Source organism: Microcaecilia unicolor, chromosome 1 (genome assembly GCF_901765095.1).
Source record: "Microcaecilia unicolor chromosome 1, aMicUni1.1, whole genome shotgun sequence".
Taxonomy (NCBI): domain Eukaryota; kingdom Metazoa; phylum Chordata; class Amphibia; order Gymnophiona; family Siphonopidae; genus Microcaecilia; species Microcaecilia unicolor.
The window spans coordinates 580,208,498-580,221,248 of NC_044031.1; the positions used below are offsets into that span (position 1 = coordinate 580,208,498).

The 12,751-nt window shown below is 49.3% G+C and overlaps 1 protein-coding gene across 3 annotated transcripts in view; it reads right to left on the reverse strand.

The window, feature by feature from the left end:
* ATAD2 (ATPase family AAA domain containing 2) overlaps positions 1-12,751 on the reverse strand; it is a 393,801-nt gene that overhangs the window by 29,469 nt on the left and 351,581 nt on the right. For all 3 annotated transcript variants that reach the window (XM_030218745.1, XM_030218753.1, XM_030218736.1), the window contains exon 26: positions 428-561. In XM_030218745.1, the coding sequence (XP_030074605.1) occupies positions 428-561 (134 nt within the window). The remainder of the gene's footprint in view (positions 1-427; positions 562-12,751) is intronic.

Here is a 12,751-nt window from a genome sequence, read left to right on the forward strand (position 1 = left end):
GCTTATGAGGCGCAACTCATTAGGGTTCTCTACCTCCACCTGCTGGCGGATGGTCACAACCCATGTGTGTCTAGACTGATCCTTGGGACGTAATGGAAATACAATATTCTATAATTTATACATGCACTTGTGTCCTCCATCTATGCACACTGGCCAAGTTTGTGCCATCAAATCAAGGTATGTACTTTTCCACCAATCTGTATTCTACCAGAAGTCAATACGCTGCCATTTACATGAATTCTTGCCACCTACAACTAGGTGGCTCCCTATAGAATGACCCTCATGTAACGAACAGCATAAAACAGAGACCCAATGGCATAAGCTAAATATCCACGGCAGTGGCCTTGCATTTTTTAAACAGCCATGATCTTTTACTGCTCAGTTAAGAATTACTACAAAATCAAACGTTGGGTAGTTACTGATGCACCTTAAGCTGCTGGTGGTCTACATAAAACAGAGGAGCTGGTTCTGAGAGAATCTCCATAGCTTTTTCAACATGTACGAAGTGCTGCTGTTCTACCTGGGAATGTCTAGCAGGCGTCATATGAAAAATGTGGACATCTGAAATTAAAAGAATGGAAAAACAGCAAAGAAATTAGTGCTACATAACAGTTTTTGAACACAGTGAACACTGAACTAGGCTGGAATGTTTGTGAATGCTCTTTAATTCCTGAAAAGCATCTTCTGCAGTCCTTGTCTGGAGCTCTACATCTTAACCTGCAATTTGGTCCCTTAACAACGAGTTTATTAAAGAGATTGTGCTGCAATGGAAGCTAAACAAGACCATTCCCAACATACTCAAGGTTCATTTTTTTTTTACCCCATATTTATTTAATTTTTTATTTTTGTTACATTTGTATCCCCGCGCTTTCCCACTCATGGCAGGCTCAATGCGGCAGGCAATGGAGGGTTAAGTGACTTGCCCAGAGTCACAAGGAGCTACCTGTGCCGGGAATCCAACTCAGTTCCTCAGTTCCCCAGGACCAAAGTCCACCACCCTAACCACTAGGCCACTCCTCCACTATGATTTCTCAGCTCACCTAATTGCCTCTGTGCAAGAAAAAAAAATGTAAATGTTGATCAAGGAAGAATAGAGAAATAGGGACAACTCAACTCCCCCCCCCCCCCTCCATTAAGATGAATATGCATAACAAAATAACACATTAACAGCAGAAGGGCTATACACAATAGTAGTTTTACCAACTTAGTTTGAGACAATATAGAAAATCTAGCCTTTCCCATTTCGCTTGATACAGATGAGCATTTCTACCTTTCTCCCACTAATTCACAATTTTAGCAACACACGCATTATTCTAAGCACATATGAACATCCACTATGGTATTGTTATTCCAGTTAGCAATTATCAGCTTCAAAGTAATTGTTAATAAGAAATCAAAGACATAGGCATTATCTTTTAAAAGCTTGGAGGGTTAAAGATTTCCAAATCTTAAAGAAAACCTCCTTAAGATCCAATTTTTTAATTATTGTATGTTTATAGAATTATAGATTATTTAATATTTATAGAAATATATATTACAATCATCAAGTAACACTTGTACATAAAAGGCTAATGCTAACAAAATTATATAATAGAAATTAAATATAGGAAAACAAATCACCCACTAGCATAAAAGCCCTCAAACATGGGGGGATCCAAAGAATGAGAAACTGCACAAGAAAAAAAATAAGCAAAAACTTTCAGACATTTCAATGAGTTATTCACTTCAGATGGACCAAATTTTGATTTTACAGGGTGCGTACCTGGCATGCACAATGCCTTTCCATTGTTAACAAATCAAGTATGGTAGTGAATATGCCACAGAGCACCAGGGCCGCCGAGAGACTGGGCCGGGCCTGGGGCAAGGCCGCCCCCTCCACCCACCCCATCCGTCCACCTCCGGGCCCCCTGCATTCAAATCATACCGCCTCACCTCGACCCGTGTGAAAGAAGCGCAGCAGCTGAAGTCTGCAGATGGCCTCCCTTCGGGCCTTCCCTCCCTGTGTCCTGCCCTCGAGCCTTAAAAAAGGCTCCAGGGGAGATCCGGGAAATTATAGACCGGTGAGTCTGACGTCGGTGCCGGGGAAAATGGTAGAGGCTATTATTAAAAACAAAATTACAGAGCACATCCGAGGACATGGATTACTGAGACCGAGTCAGCACGGCTTTTGTGTGGGGAAATTTTGCCTGACCAATTTACTTCAATTCTTTGAAGGAGTAAACAAACATGTGGACAAAGGGGAGCCGGTTGATATTGTGTATCTGGATTTTCAAAAGGCGTTTGACAAGGTACCTCATGAAAGGCTACAGAGGAAATTGGAGGGTCATGGGATAGGAGGAAATGTCCTATTGTGGATTAAAAACTGGTTGAAGGATAGGAAACAGAGAGTGGGGTTAAATGGGCAGTATTCACAATAGAGAAGGGTAGTTAGTGGGGTTCCTCAGGGGTCTGAACTAGGACCGCTGCTTTTTAATATATTTATAAATGATTTAGAGATGGGAGTAACTAGCGAGGTAATTAAATTTGCTGATGACACAAAGTTATTCAAAGTCGTTAACTCGCGACAGGATTGTGAAAAATTACAAGAGGACCTTACGAGACTGGGAGACTAAATGGCAGATGACGTTTAATGTGAGCAAGTGCAAGGTGATGCATGTGGGAAAAAAGAACCCGAATTATAGCTACGTCATGCAAGGTTCCACGTTAGGAGTTACGGACCAAGAAAGGGATCTGGGTGTCGTCGTCGATAACACACTGAAACCTTCTGCTCAGTGTGCTGCTGCGGCTAGGAAAGCGAATAGAATGTTGGGTATTATTAGGAAAGGTATGGAAAACAGGTGTGAGGATGTTATAATGCCTTTGTATCGCTCCATGGTGCGACCGCACCTTGAGTATTGTGTTCAATTCTGGTCGCCGCATCTCAAGAAAGATATAGTAGAATTGGAAAAGGTGCAGCGAACGGCGACTAAAATGATAGCGGGGATGGGACGACTTCCCTATGAAGAAAGACTAAGGAGGCTAGGGCTATTCAGCTTGGAGAAGAGACGGCTGAGGGGAGACATGATACAGGTATATAAAATAATGAGTGGAGTGGAACAGGTGAATGTGAAGCGTCTGTTCACGCTTTCCAAAAATACTAGAACTAGGGGGCATGCGATTAAACTACAATGTAGTAAATTTAAAACAAATCGGAGAAAATTTTTCTTCACCCAACGTGTAATTAAACTCTGGAATTCATTGCCGGAAAATGTGGTGAAGGCGGTTAGCTTAGCAGAGTTTAAAAAGGGGTTGGACGGTTTTCTAAAGGACAAGTCCATAAACCGCTACTAAACGGACTTGGAAAAATCCAAAATTCCAGGAATAACATGTATAGAATGTTTGTACGTTTGGGAAGCTTGCCAGGTGCCCTTGGCCTGGATTGGCCGCTGTCGTGGACAAGATGCTGGGTTCGATGGACCCTTGGTCTTTTCCCAGTATGGCATTACTTATGTACTTATGTAACTTGCGCGAGGGCGGGACACAGGGAGGGAAGGCCATCTGCAGACTGCCACTGCTGCGGTTCTTTCAAATGGAGCGAGGTCGAGGTGAGGCGCTATGATTTGAGTTCAGGTGGGCCCGGCCCGGTGGTGGACGGAGGGGGGCGACTAGAGGGGACTGTGGCTTGGTTGCTAAGTGGCGCCAGGCCCCCCCTTGGAGGCCCGGGGAATTTTGTCCCCCCCCCCCCCCCTCTCGGCGGCCCTGCAGAGCACTTTTTTTTTTTTTTGATTTGTAAGAAGTCTTCATTTGAAATTCACAATAGACAACATACAATAGGTATCAAGCTGTCTGTGCATATCAACTTCAGAAGTCAAGCAAGCATAAGACCAGTCAACACTCGTTGCTATTACAACATTTCAGTCAAATGTACCCTCTGGTACTTCAATATTTTATATCAACTTTTTAACCCTTACCCGAACCCTCCTCCCCCTCCAAATCCCCTCCTGTCCCCTACACCCCCCCCCACATCCCATACATAGGTCTGTTTATAATCTGCTCACTTACGAACAATACTCATTCTCTAACATTGCTGACTTCCTGAACAAAAAAAAAGTGACAATTGCTCAACACTGGAAACATCAGGGGGTCCCTTCAGTTAAGAGATGGTACAACAAATTGAAACATGTGTGTGAGATGGAAAGACTGTTGGCAGTTAGAAAACACCAAACAGCCAAATGGCAGGCAGTATGGAAGTTTTTTTGTTCTGGAAGTCAGCAGAGCACTCTTTTTAAAGCGGACTGATCCTGGGAAAAATTCCCACAGCAGCTCCTTGTGACTCTGGGCAAGTCACTTAACCCTCCACTGCCCCAGGTACAGCGAATGATACATACCTGTAGCAGGTGTTCTCCGAGGACAGCAGGCTGATTGTTCTCATGACTGGGTTGACGTCCACAGCAGCCCCCACCAACCGTAAGAAAACTTTGCGGGCGGTCCCGCACGCAGGGCACGCCCACCGCTCATGCGCGGCCGTCTTCCCGCCCGTGCGCGACCGTTCCCGCTCAGTTGAATGACAAGTAAATGATCAAAACGCAACTCCAAAGGGGAGGAGGGAGGGTAGGTGAGAACAATCAGCCTGCTGTCCTCGGAGAACACCTGCTACAGGTATGTATCATTCGCTTTCTCCGAGGACAAGCAGGCTGCTTGTTCTCACGACTGGGGTATCCCTAGCTCTCAGGCTCACTCAAAACAAGAACCCAGGTCAATTGAACCTCGCAACGGCGAGAGCATAACAGAAATAGACCTACGAAGAACAACTAACAGAGTGCAGCCTGACCAGAATAAATTCGGGTCCTGGAGGATTGAGTTGGATTTAAACCCCAAACAGATTCTGCAGCACCGACTGCCCGAACCGACTGTCGCGTCGGGTATCCTGGAGGCAGTAATGTGATGTGAATGTGTGGACAGATGACCACGTCGCAGCCTGGCAAATCTCTTCAATAGTGGCTGACTTCAAGTGGGCCACCCACGCTGCCATGGCTCTGACACTATGAGCCGTGACATGACCCTCAAGAGTCAGCCCAGCCTGGGCATAAGTGAAGGAAATGCAATCTGCTAGCCAATTGGAGATGGTGCGTTTCCCGACAGCGACCCTTTTCCTATTGGGGTCAAAAGAAACAAACAATTGGGCGGACTGTCTGTGGGGCTGTGTCCGCTCCAAGTAGAAGGCCAATGCTCTTTCGCAGTCCAATGAGTGCAACTGACGTTCAGCAGGGCGGGTATGCGGTCTGGGAAAGAATGTTGGCAAGACAATTGACTGGTTAAGATGGAACTCCGACACCACCTTTGGCAGGAACTTAGGGTGAGTGCGGAGGACTACTCTGTTATGATGAAATTCAGTATACGGAGCATGAGCTACTAGGGCTTGAAGCTCACTGACCCTACGAGCTGAAGTAACTGCCACCAAGAAAATGACCTTCCAGGTCAAGTACTTCAGATGGCATGAATTCAGTGGCTCAAAAGGAGGTTTCATCAGCTGGGTGAGGACGACATTGAGATCCCATGACACTGCAGGAGGCTTGACAGGGGGCTTTGACAAAAGCAAGCCTCTCATGAATCAAACGACTAAAGGCTCTCCAGAGATGGCTTTACCCTCTACACGAAGATGGTAAGCACTAATCGCACTAAGGTGATTCCGTACTGAGTTGGTCTTGAGGCCAGACTCTGATAAGTGCAGAAGGTATTCAAGCAGGTTCTGTGCAGGGCAAGAACGAGGTTCTAGGGCCTTGCTCTCACACCAAACGGCAAACCTCCTCCACTTGAAAAAGTAACTCTTTTTAGTGGAATCCTTCCTAGAGGCAAGCAAGACACGGGAGACACCCTCAGACAGACCCAACGAAGCGAAGTCTACGCCCTCAACATCCAGGCCGTGAGAGCCAGAGACTGAAGGTTGGCGTGCAGCAACGCTCCGTCGTTCTGCGAAATGAGAGTCGGAAAACACTCCAATCTCCATGGTTCTTCGGAGGACAACTCCAGAAGAAGAGGGAACCAGATCTGACGGGGCCAAAAAGGCGCTATCAGAATCATGGTGCCGTGGTCTTGCTTGAGCTTCAGTAAGGTCTTCCCCACCAAAGGTATGGGAGGATAAGCATACAGGAGGTCGGTCCCCCAATGAAGGAGAAAGGCATCCGACGCTAGCCTGCCGTGTGCCTGAAGTCTGGAACAGAACAGAGGCAGCTTGTGGTTGGTCTGAGAGGCGAAAAAGTCCACCGAGGGGGTGCCCCACTCTCGGAAGATCTTGCGTACCACTCTGGAATGGAGCGACCACTCGTGCGGTTGCATGACTCTGCTCAGTCTGTCGGCCAGACTGTTGTTTACGCCTGCCAGGTATGTGGCTTGGAGGAGCATGCCGAACTGGCAAGCCCAACGCCTCATCCCGAAGGCTTCCTGACACAGGGGGCGAGATCCGGTGCCCCCCTGCTTGTTGATGTAATACATTGCAACCTGATTGTCTGTCCGAATTTGGATAATTTGACAGGACAGCCGATCTCTGAAAGCCTTCAGTGCGTTCCAGACCGCTCGGAGCTCCAGGAGGTTGATCTGAAGATCCTTTTCCTGGAGGGACCACAGTCCCTGGGTGTGAAGCCCATCGACATGAGCTCCCCACCCCAGGCGAGATGCATCCGTCGTTAGCACTTTCGTGGGCTGTGGAATTTGAAATGGACGTCCCAGGGTCAAATTGGTCCGAATGGTCCACCAGTGCAGTGAAGTGCGGCAACTGGTGGAGAGGCGGATGACATCTTCTAGATTCCCGGTGGCTTGAAACCACTGGGAAGCTAGGGCCCATTGAGCAGATCTCATGTGAAGACGAGCCATGGGAGTCACATGAACCGTAGAGGCCATATGACCTAGGAGTCTCAACATCTGCCGAGCTGAGACCTGCTGAGACGCTCTGGTCTGGGAAGCGAGGGACAGGAGGTTGTTGGCCCTCGCTTCGGGAAGGAAGGCCTGAGCCGTCTGAGTATTCAGCAGAGCTCCTATGAATTCCAGAGACTGGACTGGCTGGAGATGGGACTTTGGGTAATTTATCACAAACCCCAGCAGCTCCAGGAGGTGAATAGTGCACTGCATGGACCGGAGAGCTCCTGCCTCCGAGGTGTTCTTGACCAGCCAATCGTCGAGATATCGGAACACGTGCACTCCCAGCTTGCGTAGATACGCTGCAACCACCACGAGGCACTTGGTGAACACCTGTGGGGCAGAGGCGAGCCCAAAGGGCAGCACACAATACTGAAAATTCCGTGTGCCCAGACGGAATCTGAGATACTGTCTGTGGGCTGGCAGTATCGGGATGTGAGTGTATGCGTCCTTTAAATCCAGGGAACATAGCCAATCGCTTTCCTGAATCATTGGCAGAAGGGTGCCCAAGGAAAGCATCCTGAACTTTTCTTTGACCAGGAATTTGTTCAGGCCTCTCAGGTCTAGGATGGGGCGCATCCCCCCTGTTTTCTTTTCCACAAGGAAGTACCTGGAATAGAATCCCTGCCCTTCCTGCCCGGGTGGCACGGGCTCGACCGCATTGGCGCTGAGAAGGGCGGAGAGTTCCTCTGCAAGTACTCGCTTGTGCTGGGAGCTGAAAGACTGAGCTCCCGGAGGCCAATTTGGTGGAGGGGAGGCCAAATTCAGGGCGTATCCGCACCGCACTATTTGGAGAACCCACTGGTCGGAGGTTATAAGAGGCCACCTTTGGTGAAAAAGTTTTAACCTCCCTCCGACTGGCAGATCGTCCGGTACGGACACTTTGATGGCGGCTATGTTCCCATGGATCCAGTCAAAAGCCCGTCCCTGGCTTTTGCTGTGGAGGCGCAGGTGGCTGCTTAGGCGCACGCTGTTGACGGGAACGAGCGCGCTGGGACTGTCCCTGTGCCTGATGAGGCCTTCGGGCCGGCTGGGTGTACCTACGCTTGTTGTAGGCGTAGGGCGCAGCCTGCCTGGCCCGGGAAAAACATCCACCTGCTGAGGTGGATGCTGAAGGCGCCCAGTGGGAGAGCTTGTCGAGGGCGGTTTCCCGCTGATGTAGTTGGTCCACCAACTGCTCGACCTTCTCACCAAAAATTTTATCCCCCCGGCAAGGGACGTCGGCCAGTTTCTGCTGGGTGCGGTTGTCCAGGTCAGAGGCACGCAGCCATGAGAGCCTGCGCATCACTATACCTTGGGCTGCAGCACGAGATGCCACGTCACAGGTGTCATATATACCCCTGGACAGGAACTTTCTGCACGCCTTCAGCTGCCTGACCACCTCCTGAAAGGGCCTGGACTGCTCTGGAGGGAGCTTGTCGACCAGGTCCGCCAGTTGCTTCACATTATTCCGCATGTGGATGCTCGTGTAGAGGGGGTAAGACTGGATGCGGGTCATGAGCATGGAAGATTGGTAGGCCTTCCTCCCAAACGAGTCCAGAGTGCGAGACTCCCGCTCCGGGGGCGCCGAGGCGGTATCCCTCGAACTCCGTGCCCTCTTGAGAGCAGAGTCCACGACCGCCGAGTCATGAGGCAATTGGGGCCGCATTAACCCTGGGTCCGAGTGGATCCTGTATTGGGACTCCGCTTTCTTGGGGATGGTGGGGTTAGATAACGGTCTCAACCAGTTCTGAAGCAGTGTCTCCTTGAGGACATTGTTCAACGGCACCGTGGAGGACTCTCTAGGTGGTGATGGATAGTCGAGGACCTCGAGCATCTCAGCCCTCGGCTCATCCACAGAGACCACGGGGAAGGGAATGCAAATAGACATATCCCTGACGAAGGAGGCAAAGGAGAGGCTCTCAGGTGGCGAGAGCTTTCTCTCAGGTGAAGGAGTGGGGTCGGAGGGAAGGCCCACAGACTCCTCTGAGGAGAAGTATCTGGGGTCCTCCTCCTCCCCCCAAGAGGCCTCTTCCTCGGTGTCGGACATGAGCTCCTGCAGCTCAGTCCTCAACCGGGCCTGGCTCGACGTCGAGGCACCGAGACCTCGGTGGCGTCGTCGAGCGGTGGACTCCCGTGCCGGCGGGGATGAAGTTCCCTCCATCGACGTCGACTCCACCTGCGTGGCGGTCGAGACCGGCGCCGCAAGCGGCGTCGAAGGCCTCGGCACCAGGCTAGAGCACGCCGGCGCCTCCATCAACGGCGCCGAGGGCACAAGCACCCCTGGCGCTGGCACAGTCTGGCGCATCAGCCCTTCCAGGATCCCCGGAAGGATGGCTCGAAGGCACTCGTCCAGGCCCGCTGTCGGGAAAGACGAAGGGGCCGGTAGAGGTGTCGGTGCCGGAAGCTGCTCGGGTCCAGGAGACTGCACCGAAGTGCTGGCACCCTGACGTGCTGATACCTCTACGACAGAGGGGGACCTCTCCTCTCGACGCTGCCGCTTCCTCGGCGTCGACTCATCCCTGGCGCCGGGAGCCGGATGCGTCTTGGGCGACCGATGACGGTGTTTCTTCGCCTTTTTACGGTGCCCGTCATCGGCGCTCGGTGGGACAGAAGAGGAGGAGGTGGATTCCCCTCGGCCTCGAGGAATCGGGTCCGACAGGGTTCGGTCTCGAGGGCCCTGGGTAGAGGGAGTGACCGGGGCCGATTGCCCACGCGGCCTCTCACCCCTGCCGTCTCCGGAGAGCCGGTGGGCCGACGGGACCTGTGCTCCTGGGGTCGATGCCGATTTCGTGGACATCGATACTGGTACCGAAGATCCGGCCGTCGATACCGATGCCGTCGAAGTCGAGGGGTCAGCGCAAGTTCCAAAAAGACGGTCCCGAAGAACTTGCCTCACTACTTGTCCGTTTCCGGAGACCGAGACACAAGGTGCACGTCTTGGTATCGTGCTCCGGCCCGAGGCACTGGAGGCGGCACTGGAGGCACCAAGCGTGGGTGTCGGTCTGCGAGATATGCTGGCCGCACCGACCACACTTCTTAAATCCACTCGGGACCTTCGAGGACATCGACGGAAAAATTGCGTCGGCGAAGTCAAAGTCGTCGATGGTGGCGGTAAAAATCACACCTCGAAACTAAATCGACCGCGCGGCCACAAGGCCGCAACGAGACGCCCCCGCTAAAAGACGAGGGAAAACAAAGTTCAGCGGTTTTTTTTTTCACACAAAAGAGAAAAACGGAGAACAACGAAGAGAAAAAAGTTCGCGGCGAAAGCGCGATCCGGTTTCTGGGGCTGACACAGAGAGAGACGAACGCGGCTCTCTCCAGCGCGGAAAAGAAAAGACTGAGCGGGAACGGTCGCGCAAGGGCGGGAAGACGGCCGCGCTTGCGCGGTGGGCGTGCCCTGCGTGCGGGACCGCCCGCAAAGTTTTCTTCCGGTTGGTGGGGGCTGCCGTGGACGTCAACCCAGTCGTGAGAACAAGCAGCCTGCTTGTCCTCGGACAAAAATAAATACCTCTACATACTATATAAACCGCTTTGAATGTAGTTACAAAAACCACAGAAAGGCGGTATCCCAATTCCCTTTTAAATTAGGACAATAGTGTAACGTGTGGTGGTGTACCTGTTATCATCCAAACATGACAAAACTTCCATATGATTTATTTGCTGATAATTTTGCCAATCTACTTGGGGTCCACAATGCTTTATGTACTACAAAAAAAAAAAAAAAAAAAAAAAGACTGGGTGACAGAGGCCAACTTGGATACTGAAACTGTTGATGACCAAAACCTTCCCCATTCATTTTTTGTTAGGTTTCTATTTAAATTACTTCCCCAGACTTTCTGTAATCCTAGATATAAATCCTTATTAGAAACATTACGCCGAATTTGAACAAAATGAATATTATAGATGATTAATATCGAGATTGTTGTTTTCCCAGAGTTCCAAGTATGACTCCTAAAGTTTTTTCCTCTGAAATGAGTCCTATTAATTAGTAATTCAAAAGGAGTGAAGCCTGTGAAACTGGGATTACCTTAATCAGTGGGAACTGGATTAGAGATTCAAGTGTTTGTATTGTTAAATAATTTCTGGTTTTAAAAGAGAAAAAAATGAAATCAGGTGAATTATTTCCACTAATATTGGACAATAAGTATGTTTCCAACGAAATTGACTACACACCGTCTTGGGTTTGAAGAAGCCAACCAGACGATCAATGTGGAATAATGATTCAGATAAATAATAACTGGGGATAATCAGGTTAATACCACGTTTTGTTTTCTGTTGTTTAATTGATCTCCTTGTCTTGTTTCACTCTCCCTACTTATTTTGTGGTCTAAGAAAGAGAAAGATTGTATATAATCCAATTATCTAGTTGAGATTGTGACTTCAGACTGCCCAAAACACAGCAGCCAGGCTTGTATTTGGAAAAACACGTTTTGACAGCGCCAAACCACTCAGAGAAAAACTGCATTGGCTACCAAAGAATGCATCACTTTCAAAATCTGCACAACTGTCCATAAAATTATCTACGGCGAGGCACTGAGATACATGACAGACCTTATCGACCTGCCAACCAGAAACACCACAAAATGTGCACGATCATACCTAAACCTCCACTACCCAAACAGCAAAGGACTCAAATACAAATCCACCTATGCATCCAGCTTTTCCTACCTAAGCGCACAAGTATGGAACACATTACCAAAAGCAGTAAAAACCACAATCGACCACCTAAATTTTCGGGAAGCACTAAAGACAGACCTGTTCAGAAGAGCATACCCCGCCGACCCAACATAAAAATACCTGGACACTTGCGACACAATGTAACCAAAGACCGTAATGGACATTACCTGACCCTTCTTCCCCCTTTCCCATCCTAAGTTCCCCCCAATTGTACCTACCATACACATACCTCATTCTACCACAATATCAGTTTGCATTCATTCATACTATGTATTTGTTCAGACCGGAATCGGCTAACGCAGTTAACGGTTATATGTAAGCCACACTGAGCCTGCAAAAAGGTGGGAAAATGTGGGATACAAATGTAACAAATAATAATAATAATTATTGGATGGGAGTAACCAGTAATGTGCTGGAGCCAGCCTGCAAGAGCCAGTTAATTTTTTATGAATTTTGCGAGCCGGTTGTTGAGCCCTCTAGCACAGCTCACGGAACAAGAGGTCATATCAGGTCAATTCCTCCTCCTGCACCACCTTAGACCCAACTGTTCATGTGAACCACAATCCCTCAGCTCACATAAACAGTTGAGTCTAAGTCGGCACACATATACACTAAATCACATGCACTGGGCCCATAGATCCAGCTCACACGCCAAAGCCCCCTCCTCTCATGCATTGAGAGGAGGCGATTTTGGCGTCTGGCACATGGCCGGTATCCAGTATCTCTCCCTTTCCTCCTCCCCCCTTCTAGTGTCTGTCCTTCTCCATCCCACCCCCTGGTTCCTGTAACTTTCTCCCTTGCCACCAGATCCAGTAGCAGAACTGCTTCCATTGAATTAGCCTGCCCTCCCTGATGCAACTTCCTGCTTCCGCAAGGGTGAGTCGCATTAAAGGGAAGGCCCGAAGGCAGGCTGATTCAAAGGAAACCATGGAGGTTAGACTGCAAACAGGAGATAGCATGTGAAAATGTTGAAGCCATGGAAGTTAGATTGAGAACAGGAGATGGCACATCAAAAAGTTGAAGCCACTGAGGTTGGTTTCTACTTGATCTTTTTGTTTTGTGAAATGCAGTTGTATATTTTAAAAATTCACTTAATATTGCTTATTACTACCTTTTAAAAGAGATATTGAATAATGAGGGTAGAGCTACCTTCATGCAGAAGTCCAGAGTCAGTCTAAATGTGTCAATGTTTTCCAGT